We start from the raw sequence: 14,461 nt of genomic DNA on the forward strand, positions 1-14,461 counted from the left end.
TATACGCAAGTATAACGAAGCAAAATTGCAGCTATGTGGCCTGGTTTACTGCATGTTTCTTAAATTCTAGTCGACAACATGGTTGGGAACAGAATATTGGCAATGTGCGCGATTGGTGGATTCTTGGTGAGTACATTTCTTTATGTAATAATCCCAATATTAATCCCTGTGATGACCTGTCATTTTTTCAAAGAAATCCGCCCAAGTCTTACTTAATACATGAGGCCCCTAGTCTGTATAATAAATTAACTATTATAGCAGTTGATGGATTACTTTTCATTTGTTTTTCTACGTGGTTATGATTACAATTTCTCATCAGTTTTCTTTATGGTGTGTGGAGGAGAAATTGCATGAAATAAATTACCTGGCTTCATGTTGACCTTGTGTATTATTTGGCTTTGCATTTGTATTCGTATTGCATTTTGTCTCTTTACTGCTTTCTATTATGACGTTTTTTTGAAAAATGACAGCATAGGAGAAACTGCATTAATTAAATTACATGTATTTATGTTGACTACTTTGTGAATTATCTTTCTATGTAATGTTAATATTGTATTTATTTGTAGTCTATTTAAGATGTATTGTCTTTCTATTACGATAATTCGTGAAATGTAAGTGTGGGGGATCGATCGCATTAATTAGATTGTCTTTATGTTGATTTCGCAGAATAACTTTTTATTCATGAGTATTGTTTTTATTTGTATTATATATTACATGTACTATCATTCTACAGTGAAAGTTTGAAATGTGACTGGAGGAGTGACTACATTAAATTACATTACTTTATGTGGACATTGTGGATTATCTTTGTATTTCTAATATTATTGTATTTATCTGTATTATTAATTACAAGTATTGCCTATCTATTATAAATCTGGAAATGTGACTGCGGAGGAACTATTGCACAAATTAAATTACATGTCATGTTGTTGACTTTGTGGATCATCTTCGTATTGGTTAATATTGTGAAATGTAATGGAAGCTTAAATCCTCTACTCTTTTGTCAGCAAAATCCACCCCACAGACACACCCTATCTATAAAAGTGTGGAGGAGAAATGGCATTAGAATTGTGTTCGTGTTTGGTGTCGATGATGACCACTCGCCACTCTAAAGCTGTAAATCGAGGGGAAACACTGAGCACAAAGCAACAAACAGAAAAGGATTCATAAAAATATCTTATCTCAAAGAGATTGCAATGTTTTCAATGGACAACCACAAAAATATCAACAGCACGATGTACATGTCATGATATCCTCAATTATCAGGCAGTTGATAAAACTGTAATATGAAACGACAACAAAGCAATCTTTGTCCTGACACTTTTTGACAACTGAAAGATAACTGAGGATGTCCTTAACATACATTACAGGTGCTGTTCATATTATTAGAATTTCATGAAAAAGTTGATTTATTTCAGTAATTATATTCAGAACGTGAAACTTACATGTTATATCAATTCATTACACACATAGTCATATATTTGAAATGTTTATTTCTTTAAATGTTGATGATTAGTACTGACAATTACTGAAAATCCCAAATTCAGTATCTCAGAAAATTAGAATATTAGTTACGACTAGTACCAAAAAATATTTTTAGAAATGTGGGCCAACTGAAAAGTATAAACATGGAAAGTTTCAGCATGTACGGCAATCAATACTAGTTGCAGCTCCTTTTGCCTGAATTGCTGCAGCAATACGGCATGGCATGGAGTCGACCAGTCTGTTGCACTCCTCAGGTGTTATGAGAGCCCAGGTTGCTTTAATAGTGGCCTTCAGCTCTTCAGCATTGTTGGGTCTGGCATCTCGCATCTTCTGCTTCACAATACCCCATAGGTTTTCTATGGGGTTAAGGTCAGGTGAGTTTGCAGGCCAATCAAGAACAGGGATACCATGGTCCTTAAACCAGGTACTGGTAGATTTGGCACTGTGTGCAGGTGCCAAGTCATGTTGGAAAATGAAATCTTCACCTCCATAAAATTGGCCAGGGCAGGCAGCATAAAGTGTTCTAAAACTTTCTGGTAGACTGCTGCATTGACCTTAGACCTCAGGAAACACAGTGGACCAACACCTGCAGATGACATGGCACCCCAGACCATTACCGATTTTGGAAATTTGACACTGGACTTCAGGCAACGTGGATTCTGTGCCTTTCCTGTCTTCCTCAAGACTCTGGGACCTTGATTTCCAAAGGAGATACAACATTTACTTTCATCTGAAAACACAACTTTGGACCACACAGCAGCAGTCCAGTCCTTTTTGTCTTGAGCCCAGGCGAGACGCTTTTGACGTTGTCTCTTATTCAAGAGTGGCTTTACACAAGGAATGCGACAGCTGAAGCCCATATTTTGCATACGTCGGTGCGTGGTGGTTCTTGAAACACTGACTCCAGCTGCAGTCCACTCTTTGTGGATCTCCCCCAGATTTTTGAATCGGTTTTGTTTGACAATCCTCTCCAGGGCGCGGTTATCCCTCTTGCTTGTACACTTTTTTCTACCACATCTTTGTCTTCCCTTCGGCTGTCTATTAATGTGCTTGGACACACAGCTCTGGGAACATCCAACCTCTTTGGCAATTACCTTTTGTGTATTGCCCTCTTTCTTTAAAGTATCAATGGTCATCTTTTGGACGGTTGTGAAGTCAGCAGTCTTCCCCATGATTGTGTGTCATACAGAACCAGAACGAGAGACCATTTAAAGGCTTTTCCAGGTGTTTTGAGTTAGTTAGCTAATTAGAGTGTGGCACCAAGTGTCTTCAATATCTGACCTTTTCACCATATTCTAATTTTCTGAGATGTTGAATTTAGGGTTTTCACTGGTTGTCAGCTATAATCATCTCCTTTTTGGCAAAAACCCCTTGAAATGTATCAGTCTGTTTGGAATGAATGTATACATTCTACAAGTTTGACTTTCTAAATGGAATAATGAAATAAATCAACTTTTTCATGATATTCTAATAAAATGACCAGCACCTGTATTTCTACCTATTAATATCACTAAAAGCTACATCAGACAGACCCTTAACTGTTACCAACGGTTGATGCCATCTGTGGAAAGCAACTAAGAATCCTCACTTGGCATCTAACTTGGCCATTTCCTGGACGTATGTTCCGATGCTCTCACTGTCAAACACAACAAAGTAAATGTTTTTCAAAGAAGAGCTGGTGGAGGACACAAAGTGGTTGGAGATGGCCTTGAGGATAAGCTGGGCAGCTGTTGGCTTTGGGAATCTATTCCTGTGGAGAACATTCATGTTAGAACGATGACTCATAGCTTGGATTTAATGTGCTAAACATGTTTCTTCCGCCCATTAGGTCAACTTATAGGACATGTAAGAATCCCCAAATAACCTAGAGGTCATGTTTTTGGATTGTGGAGGACATCGTGTAAGACCTGGGAATACTCCACACAGACTTGCTAACATATGTTTTTATTTAAGTATGGATACATGTTCCTCAGAACCCGTTTACATGCTGCCTCTTGGGTATGTCATTAGGAGACACGGCATCAGTTCCCCCAGTTACACTGATGATGCACAAATATACATTGCATTGTCTCCTGATGCCACAGGACCAAAGGATACACTTTTTAAAGGCCTACTGAAATGAGATTTTCTTATTAAAACGGGGATAGCAGGTCCATTCTATGTGTCATACTTGATCATTTTGCGATATTGCCATATTTTTGCTGAAAGGATTTAGTAGAGAACATCGAAGATAAAGTTTGCAACTTTTGGTCGCTAATAAAAAGCCTTGCCTTTACCGGAAGTAGCAGACGATGTGCGTGTGACGTCACGGGTTGTAGGGCTTCTCACATCCTCACATTTTTTATAATCATAGCCTCCAGCAGCAAGAGCTATTCGGACCGAGAAAGCGACAATTTCCCAATTAATTTGAGCGAGGATGAAAGATTCGTGGATGAGGAAAATTAGAGTTAAGGACTAGAAAAAAAAATCCCTTATCTGCCTATTGTGTTGCTAGTGTTTTAGTGAAATTAAATAGTGCGCGAAAGTCGGAGGGGTGTGGCCACAGGTGTGTTGACCGCGATAGTCTCCGAGGGCAGTTACGCAGCTGCAGCAGGACGGAAGCTCCTCTGATGTCTCCGGTAAAAGCAGACTTAATTTCACAATTTTCCCATCCAAAAACTTGCTGGTTGACGTAGAGAAACCGGTTCGCTTGACCGCTCTGTGTTAAAGCTTAACAACAAACAAAGAAACACCGGCTGTGTTTCGGTTGCTAAAGGCAGCTGCAATCCACCACTTTCCCCCAACAGCATTGTTCTTTATAGCCTCCATTATTAATTGAACAAATTGCAAAAGATTCAACAACACAGATGTCCAAAATACTGTGTAATTATGCAATGAAAAGAGACGACTTTTAGCTGTGAGTGGTACTCGGCTGAAATGTCCGCTCCAACCAATAACGTCACAAGCACCCGTCAACATAAACCTCATCATTCCACGACGTTTTCAACAGGATACCTTGCGGGAAATTTAAAATTGCAATTGAGTAAACTAAACCGGCCGTATTGGCATGTGTTGTAATGTTAAGATTTCATCATTGATATATAAACTATCAGGCTGCGTGGTTGGTAGTAGTGGGTTTCAGTAGGCCTTTAACTGCGTTTTGGACATCAAGTAAGTCATGGCTGGCAGTTAATTTCCTACAACTCAACAAAAACAAAACAAAGGTTTTAGTTATAGGTCCTGAAGGCCAGAAAGACAAACTTTTATCAAAATCACAAGATTTTAAACTAACACAATCCATAAAAAACCTTGGTGTAATTTTTTACTCCAAACTGACTTTTACCCCACATATTACAAATGAGTCCATCCGTTTCTCTTGTTGAGACTATTGTCATTTCGAGCTCCCTGGCCTTCTCAAAAAGATTATTAAAACTCTACAATTATGATAACACTCAGCTGCATGCATGCATGCTTACAAGAACTAGAGGGCGAGACCACATTATACCAGTTTTACACTAGTCGCTAGAGTAGCTCCCCGTCCGCTTCAGGATTGATTTTAATGTTCCATTATTAGTTTTTAATGACTTAATGGCCTTTTGCCTTTTTATCTATTTGAACTTTTTTTAACATGTCAATTCTTGCGGATTCTGAAATCCTCTGGCACCAAACTTTAATCTTTATCAAATACCAGAACAAGACCCGCGGTGAGGCAGCATTTATCCACTCTGGCCCACACCCGTTGAACAGCTTGCCGGAGATCCTCAGGACTGCAGAGACAGTTGATATTTAAAAATCAGAAAAATTAAAGGCACACCTTTTCAATCAGGCTTTTAACTGATCATGTATCATCTTTGGTTCTTCATTTATGTTCTGTTAATTTAAATTTTATTGATTGCTAATATTAGTACTATTATTCTCACTATTTTATGTTTTTATTCCTTTAATATTCATATTTTATTTTTATATATATTTTAAAACATGTTTTACATTAGTGTATGATGGAATCATTTTAGTAATTGTCCATTGTGGTGTTTTATTCATTTCTCAGTGCCATGCCATGTTTTGTTATTGTCAATCATGCTGTGTTTACTGGTGTAAAAAGCTGGATTAAATTGGAACAATTTTTTAGCAAGTCATTGTAAATGTCCTAGTTGAGGGGTGTCTAATGTGTGGCCCACAGGACATTCCACAAAAATGATCATTAAGAGTGGTTTTTGGTCTCAAAAACAATTTCTACTGTGAGTACCCAGATTTTGTACTCAACACACACCAGAGGTTCAATGTGCAGTGATGCACACTTACTTAATAGTTGCCATCTTAGCTAAATATCAAAAGGGGAGGGGCTAAGATGAGTTGTGGTAATTCACATTAAAAAATGAGTCAAGAAAATGAGGAAGTAGAAAATGAACACAAAGAAGATCAGGGAGAATAAGAACAAAAAGAACAACAAAAAGGAGAATAATGAAGTCCAAGTGCTTCGTACCAACCTGCTTATTAGATAGATAGAGATAGATAGATAGATAGATAGATGGATAGATAGATAGATAGATAGATAGATATTTATTGATTCCTGCAGGAGAGTTCCCTCAGGAAAATAAAAATTATTACTGTCAAATATAGAAACAATGTGTAGATGAAAGTCTCTCTCTATGCAGATAACCTTTTTGTCTCAGACATATCAGTCTTTTGGCTTTTGGACATGTGTCTGGTTACAAATTTCAATTATAAATTATACTGCTAAGAATCATTCTGCACAATTTTCCCTTTGAAATTGCCTCACATAGTTTCACATACTTGGGTGTACAAGTCACACATGTGCTTGCAGAGCTTTATAAAGCCAACTTTGTTACACTGTTGTCCAGGATCCCAGAAGATTTTGATCGCTGGTTCTTACTTAATTTATCTTGAGTGGCTCGTTTAAAATCTTAAAATGAGTGTACATTTTTCTATTTGTTCCGATGTATACAACTTTTTGTCCTTCAGTCCTTCTTTCGTAAATTAGATAATCAGATTTTAGACTTCATTTGCAAAATAAAAAGACTCACAGGTTACGTAAACAATATTTACAGCGACCAAAATTGCACTACCAAATATTAGGTTTACTACTGGGCCACCAATATTAGAATTCTTAAATCCATCCATCCATCCATCCATTTCCTACGGCTTGTCCGTTTTAGGATTGGAGGGGGTGCTGGAGCCGATCTCAGCCGCATTCGGGCGGGAGGCGGGGTACACCCTGGACAAGTCGCCCCCTCATCACAGGGCCAAAACAGATAGACAACATTCACACTAACATTCACACACTAGGGCCAATTTAGTGTTGCCAATCAACCTATCCTCAGGTGCATGTCTTTGGAGGTGGGAGGAGTACCCAGAATGAGCCAACGCAGTCACGGGTAGAACATGCAAACTCCACACAGAAAGATATTGGCTAAAATTTGATGCATTTGATGCCCCCCCGTTGGTTATAGAGGCTAACTCAACCAAACCAGTATCTCTTAGGGCTCTGGTACACTCTCCCATCCACTCTTCTACTTCCACTTTTACGAAACATCTAATTGTAACAACCTCATTCAGAATTTAGGTTCAGTTCAACTGCTATTTTGGTTTAAATGATAAATGGGTTGTACTTGTATAGCGCTTTTCTACCTTCAAGGTACTCAAAGCGCTTTGACACTACTTCCACATTTACCCATTCACACACTGATGGAGGGAGCTACCATGCAAGGCTCTAACCAGCATCCATCAGGAGTAAGGGTGAAGTGTCTTGCTCAGGACACAACGGACGTGACGAGGTTGGTAATAGGTGGGGAATGAACCAGGGACCCTCGGGTTGCGCACGGCCAATCTCCCACTGCGCCACGCCGCCCCGTTCACATACTATTTCTAGTCTTGCACCCATCACTGCTAATCACGTTTTCCCCCCTTTCTTTTAAGATGGTTACATCTGCAGATCAACAACATTAAAGATGTATAGATTGACAAACTTACCAATTGACACAGTTTTAGATGCTTTTTGACACCACTTCCAAATTTAAAATTGACACAGTTTTAGATGCTTTTTGACACCACTTCCAAATTTAAAAGGACCCATTATACATTTTTACAATCCAATGTTTTATTTATGTTCGGAGTCTCTGAATTCAATTAAGTCACTTTGGGAGGATGACGTAAAAGTGACCCTGTCTGAAGAGACCTGGAAAGAAATTTTTAGAGTAACATGTCTTCTGTTCGTGCTGGAGACTTATCCAATGCAAGCTAATATATCGTACTTATTATACCAAGGTCCGGCTGGGTAGGATGTATGATGGAATATTGGTATTATGTTATCGGTGTCAACAGTCTTCAGCTAACTTAATACATATGTTTTGGCTTTGCCCAGACCTGTGCAGTTATTGGACTGAGATTTTTAATAGTTGGTCTTTGGTAATTGGCTAAAAGATAGAACCAAATCCTCTGAGCGGACTATTTGGTGTGGGCCTTCTGTTATCTTCTCTTAGCAAATCCAAAAAGAACTTGGTAACATTTACTACTTTGTTGGCGAGAAGACTCATTGTACTAAATTTGAAGGCTGCAGCACCTCCCTGCCATACACACTAGATTATAGATGTTCTTTATTGCCTTAAATTGGAGAAAATTAGGCTGACATTCAATGGTTGTTCTGTGAAGTTTCTGGAAGTATGGGGTGGTTTCCTAAATATGTAAAAGAGCATGTCAACTTCAACCCAGATGGTCTATAAATGTTCTCATTCGTCCAGGTCATTGTAATCTCAAGGCATTTATAATCGCAACTGGACTGTTTGGTTTGTATTAGAAGATCTGATCAATCAAATCCTTTGAGCATGAACTGATAGTCTCCTCGAATGAGAGGCGAAACGTCTTCTAAGACACACCAAACAGTCCAGTTGCAATCAATTGAATGCTCTGAGACCAAACCAAATTTTAACGTAATTGAAAGGTAGACAATTGATGAGCATTTTGTCTGCTTTTGTGTATTGCTGCGCCGTGTTGGGGACATACAGGTGCACAGTATTTACATGTGGTTTGATGTAATTATTTGCCTGTGCTTATTTGACTGATACGTGTTTCTTCTTTTTTCTAGTTTATTATTTTTAGCATTTTTGTGAGTTAATCGGACTCACTTCAACGCACAGCAAGGGCTCTGGAACCACTTCTCTCGAGAGGGGCTGGACTCTCTTCCACTCTGGCGTTGCCGGCAGTGAGAGGCGACGGGCTGGGGTAGAAATTCTTGTTGCCCCCCGGCTCAAAGTCTGCACGTTGGAGTTCAACCCAGTGGACGAGAGGGTAGCCTCCCTCCGCCTTTGGGTGGGGGGACGGGTCCTGACTGTTGTTTGTGCTTATGCACCAAACAGCAGTTCAGAGTACCCACCTTTTTTGGGTACACTTGAGGGAGTACTGGAAAGTGCTCCCCCGGGTGATTCCCTTGTCCTAGTGGGGGACTTCAACGCTTATGTTGGCAACGACAGTGAAACCTGGAGAGAAGTGATTGGGAAGAATGGCCGCCCGGATCTGAACCCGAGTGGTGTTTTGTTATTGGACTTTTGTGCTGGTCACAGATTGTCCATAAAGTTAAAGTTAAAGGACCAATGATACAAAACACCATGATCAAAATAAGGGTGTCGTCCATATGTGCACTTGGCACCACTACACCCTAAGCCGCAGTTCCATGATCGACTTTGTAGTTGTGTGATTGGATTTGCGGTCTAATGTTTTGGACACTCGGGTGAAGAGAGGGGCAGAGCTTTCTACCGATCACCACCTGGTGGTGAGTTGGCTGCGATGGTGGAGGAGGATGCCAGACAGACCTGGCAGGCCCAAACGCATTGTGAGGGTCTGCCGGGAACGTCTGGCAGAGTCTCCTGGCAGAGACAGTTTCAAATCCCACCTCCGGAAGAACTTTGATCATGTCACGAGGGAGGTGCGGGACATTGAGTCCGAGTGGACCATGTTCCGCACCTCTATTGTCGAGGCAGCTGATTGGAGCTGTGGCCGCAAGGTAGTTGGTGCCTTTCGTGGCGGTAATCCGAGAACCCGTTGGTGGACACCGGGCGGTGAGGGATGCCGTCAAGCTGAAGAAAGAGTCCTATCGGGTTCTTTTGGCTCATAGGCAGCGGACAGGTACCGACAGGGCAAACGGTGTGCGGCTTCAGCGGCTGCGGAGGCAAAAACTTAGACATGGGAGGAGTTCGAGGAAGCCAGGGAAAACGACTTCCGGACGTCTTCGGACCGATTCTGGACCACCATCCGCCACCTCAGGAAGAAGAAGCAGTGCACTGTCCACACCGTGTATGGTGCGGACGGTGTTCTGCTGACTTCGACTGCGGACGTTGTGGATCGGTGGAGGGAACACTTTGAAGACCTCTTCAATCCCACCAACACGTCTTCCTATGAGGAAGCGGTACCTGGTGAATCTGTGGTGGGCTCTCCTATTTCTGGGGATGAGGTTGCTGAGGTAGTTAAAAAGCTCCTTTGCGGCAAAGCCCCGGGGGTAGATGAGATCCGCCTGGAGTTCCTTAAGGCTCTGGGTGCTGTGGGGCTGTCTTGGTTGACAAGACTCTGCAGCATCGCGTGGACATCGGGGGCGGTGCCTCTGGATTGGCAGATTGGTGGTTCCTCTCTTTAATAAGGGGTTCGAACTGGAGGGTGTGTTCCAACTATCGTGGGATCACACTCCTCAGCCTTCCCGGTAAGGTCTATTCAAGTGTACTGGAGAGGAGGCCACGCCGGATAGTTGAACCTCAGATTCAGGAGGAACAGTGTGGTTTTCGTCCTGGTCGTAGAACTGTGGACCAGCTCTATACTCTCAGCAGGGTCCTGGAGGGTGCATGGGAGTTTGCCCAACTAGTCTACATGTGTTTTGTGGACTTGGAGAAGGCATTCGACCGTGTCCCTCGGGAAGTCCTGTGGGGAGTGCTCAGAGAGTATGGGGTATCGGACTTTCTGATTGTGGCAGTCCGCTGCCTGTACAATCAGTGTCAGAGCTTGGTCCGCATTTCTAGTGAGGTTTGGACTCCGCCAAGGCTGCCCTTTGTCACAGATTCTTTTCATAACTTTCATGGACAGAATTTCTAGGCGCAGTCAAGGCGTTGAGGGGATCCGGTTTGGTGGCCGCAGAATTAGGTCTCTGCTTTTTGCAGCTGATGTGGTTCTGATGGCTTCATCAGGCCAGGATCTTCAGCTCTCATTTGATCAGTTCGCAGCCGATTGTGAAGCGACTGGAATGAGAATCAGCACCTCCAAGTCCGAGTCCATGGTTCTCTCCCGATAAAGGGTGGAGTGCCATCTCCGGGTTGGGGGGGGGAGACCCTGGCCCAAGTGGAGGAGTTCAAGTACCTCGGAGTCTTGTTCACGAGTGAGGGAAGAGTGGATCGTGAGATCGACAGGCGGGTCGGTGCGGCGTCTTCAGTAATGCGGACGCTGTATCGATCCATTGTGGTGAAGAAGGAGCTGAGCCGGAAGGCAAAGCTCTCTATTTACCGGTCGATCTACATTCCCATCCTCATGAGCTTTGGGTCATGACCGAAAGGACAAAATCACGGGTACAAGCGGCCGAAATGAGTTTCCTCTGCCGAGTGGTGGGGCTCTCCCTTAGAGATAGGGTGAGAAGCTCTGCCATGAGGAGGAGCTCAAAGTAAAGTTGCTGCTCCTCCACATCGAGAGGAGCCAGATGAGGTGGTTCGGGCATCTGATCAGGATGCCACCCGAACGCCTCCCTAGGGAGGTGTTTCGGGCACGTCCGACCGGTAAGAGGCCACGGGGAAGACCCAGGACACGTTGGGAAGACTATGTCTCCCGGCTGGCCTGGGAACACCTCGGGATTCCCCGGGAAGAGCTGAACGAAGTGGCTAGGAAGAGGAGCGTCTGGACTTCCCTGCTAAGCTGCTGCCCCAGCGACCCAACCTCGGATAAGCGGAAGAAGATGGATGGAAGGATGGATGACTGCGTATGTCAAAAATTCATTTTTTTTTAAAAAGCACTTGCTAATTGCTAATTTAGGGTCGCTTCGCCCCCCCATCATCTTGAAAGATTTACAGCCCTAATAATTAAACGATTGTACTATTCAAGTTTGTATTGTAGCCGAACCTGTCCCCCAAAGATATGTCTAAAAACATTTGGGTTTATTTTTTTTTTGTCCATTTATTGTGTTTTATTTACTTTTTCAATGAATGCCCAAACTGCTTAGCAGTCTTGAATTGACTTCAAATAAATTAATTGAACATTTTGTACAACATTAACATTGAATAAAAGTAAAAACTTTAACTTTATACAACTTTTCTTTAATGCTAATGGAAGCTGTAAACAGGCTGCAGTCGTATAGCCCCTAGCGTGTTTCTTTAGAAAAGAAAATAGACCAAAGATGGGCCACCAACCAATTCTTGTTTAGGGCAACAAAATCAATACTAGAGCGTGCGCCTGCGTGTCAAGTGGGTGAGTTCTCACCGTCCAGCAGGGAGTGACGGAAAAGCCAGGGACTTTAGCTTCTTCTCTTCCGCAGCAGAGAGACAGTTCTTCACGGACGTTTCCAACTGCTCCTCACACTTTTCTGACCCCCACTGAGGAACGTTACAGTGGATGATGAAGCGGGCCGTCATTCCGCTGGCTGGGCTTACAGCCACTGTGAGGCGAGAAAAGTTTTAGCGGTGAACTGTTGCATCACATTTCACAGTTGTTGAAGAAAACAAGTCTGTGTGTATTAAAGACGTGTCATTTGATTTCTACAGTCCTTCCACTAGCAAGTAATGAATGACAGCTGACACAATAGAAAAATCAGAATAAGTTTAAATAAAACTGCAAAAAACCCACAACGTCATGGAAATTGCAGTAATACAGAACGATAAAAAATCTAATCTCGCTGCTTTTGTGACCAAAATGATCACGGTTATCAATATTATCGAGGTTTTGTAGAATTTGCTCAAAAAGTACTTATACCCGCAATTAAATCTTTAATCCAAGGTTTTATTTTTACACATACTTCAAGCCACTATTTTGCGTGTTTATGTTTCCCTGATAGTGTTTTAGTCTTGGTATTTTAGCTCTTTTATTGACTAAGCTTTTATTTTTTTAAATAGTGGTTTGTACTGTAGCACTTTAAGATGTTTTTAAATGACAAGAGTGTAGCAAATAAAATATATTATTCATTATTTCTGGCGGGCGTTGTGTCCTACTTTGTTCAGTCGTCCTTGAACTCATCGTAAAAACACCTTTGTTTTCTGTGTGTATAGCTTGATCACAGCCTGTAGTTTCAATGTGCACAACTTAGTTGTTCAGCCTGTATTGTGTTTATATATGTTTAGATTGAGGTACCTGTATGTAATTTCTTAATGAGGAAAGACGCTTATAACTCTTGGTTTTATTTTAACATTTAAGATAGGGAGCTGGCTCCCGTCAGTTATAAATGCAGTAATAAATCTTGGTTTTTCAATAATTTCAATTCAAAATTGTAAAACTAACAAGCAAGGGTTTTACCGCGGTTATCATTGTTACCATTTATCGTTGCCTTCCTATATACTGTATACATAGTACAGTGTATACTGTACTATATATACAGTATAGTACAGTATATATATATATATATAGAGTATATATATACTCTATAGTATAGTATATATACTCTGACCTACTCAGTGGCCTAGTGGTTATAGTGTCCGCCCTGAGATCGGTAGGTTGCGAGTTCAAACCCCGGTCGAGTCATACCAAAGACTATAAAAAAATGGGACCCATTGCCTCCCTGTTTAGCACTTAGCATCAAGGGTTGGAATTGGGGGTTAAATCACCATAAATTATTCCCGGGCGCGGCACCGTTGCTGCCCACTGCTCCTCTCACTTCCCACGTGGTGATCAAGGGGCTGGATCATATGCAGAGGACAAATTTCACCACACCTAGTGTGTGTGTGACAATCATTGGTACTTTAACTTTAATAAAGTTTTTGACGTTGTTGCATTATTTTAACATATTACAGTGAATTTGTTTACACTTGCATGACTCCTCTTATTCACTGTAGTCAAACATTTAGAGTGTGGACAACAAGGAGAAGGTACTGAACAATTATCACCTGATGCCACATCCAAAAGTCCCTGGGCTTTTCGTAGCTCCTTAACTCCCTCCACGAACTCTTGGCCTCCAGCCTTCTCCAGAGCATTGCCTGCAAACGACAGAGGAGCAGCAGCTGAGCTGAGCAGCAACACAGACACAGCAAGAGGTAAAAAAATTATAGTCCTCACCAACACCATCTTTCAGGTCCACCTCTGCATTGGTTGGGTTGATTATGGCCTCCACCTTAATTGTTCCGATTTTGCCAATTTCAGTCACTGTGAGGGAAAGCTGAGGATGCAACAATCAGCATCACAGTATGAGTACCACTTTGCGGAAGAGTTCAAATAATATGTGGCCAACCGAAAAGAAGATCAGCATAATACCTTTTGACCGAGGAACAGGCTCTTTGCTGAGAGGATGGTGAACCCATCCCCCGGACCATCGTCGACTGTGGAGTTTGGTACAGATTCTTTGTCATTGTCTGTGCTCTTCACCACATGGAGAGAAAAGATCAAATGCAACTTGTATGACAAAAAGCTATGTGATCATCTTGCTGAGTCATAAGGCACGCCAATTTGAGCTGACCAACCTTTGGCTTTCGCCCTCGTTTTCCTTTGACCTTTTTGGCAGATTTGACGGGTTTGGTGCTCTTAGAGCGTAGTTCCTGCTTCTCCGGGACTGACGACTGGTTGTCCACTTTAGCACGGCTTCCCCGCTTCTTAGACAGCAGCTCTGGGTGGATGTGAGGCAGAACTCCTCCGTTTGATATAGTCACACCCCGAAGAAGCTGCCAGACGAGACATTTACGGTTCAATTAGAATGAAATACATAATATTTGCAATGAGTAGTCTGTCGCACCCTACTTTCAAAATGTAATGTACAGTAGTAGTACCTCAAATTAAGCACATTTTGACCTTATCTCGGGCAAAATGCGAGCAAAAA

The 14,461-nt window shown here is 42.0% G+C and overlaps 1 protein-coding gene across 4 annotated transcripts in view; it reads right to left on the reverse strand.

The window, feature by feature from the left end:
- LOC133559351 (core histone macro-H2A.2) overlaps nucleotides 1-14,461 on the reverse strand; it is a 60,957-nt gene that overhangs the window by 2,279 nt on the left and 44,217 nt on the right. For 3 of the 4 annotated variants that reach the window (XM_061911050.1, XM_061911052.1, XM_061911051.1), the window contains 6 exons: nucleotides 14,109-14,306; nucleotides 13,903-14,007; nucleotides 13,708-13,807; nucleotides 13,539-13,628; nucleotides 11,926-12,100; nucleotides 1-3,235 (listed from right to left, as the gene is read on the reverse strand). The exon at nucleotides 1-3,235 is cut by the window's left edge and continues 2,279 nt beyond it. In XM_061911050.1, the coding sequence (XP_061767034.1) occupies nucleotides 3,070-3,235; nucleotides 11,926-12,100; nucleotides 13,539-13,628; nucleotides 13,708-13,807; nucleotides 13,903-14,007; nucleotides 14,109-14,306 (834 nt within the window). In that variant the 3' untranslated portion in view covers nucleotides 1-3,069. Of the gene's footprint in view, nucleotides 3,236-7,557; nucleotides 7,661-11,925; nucleotides 12,101-13,538; nucleotides 13,629-13,707; nucleotides 13,808-13,902; nucleotides 14,008-14,108; nucleotides 14,307-14,461 lie in introns of those variants that run through there. The other variant, XM_061911053.1, reaches the window with a different exon arrangement.

The sequence above is a fragment of the Nerophis ophidion genome, linkage group LG09 (genome assembly GCF_033978795.1).
Source record: "Nerophis ophidion isolate RoL-2023_Sa linkage group LG09, RoL_Noph_v1.0, whole genome shotgun sequence".
Taxonomy (NCBI): Eukaryota; Metazoa; Chordata; class Actinopteri; order Syngnathiformes; family Syngnathidae; genus Nerophis; species Nerophis ophidion.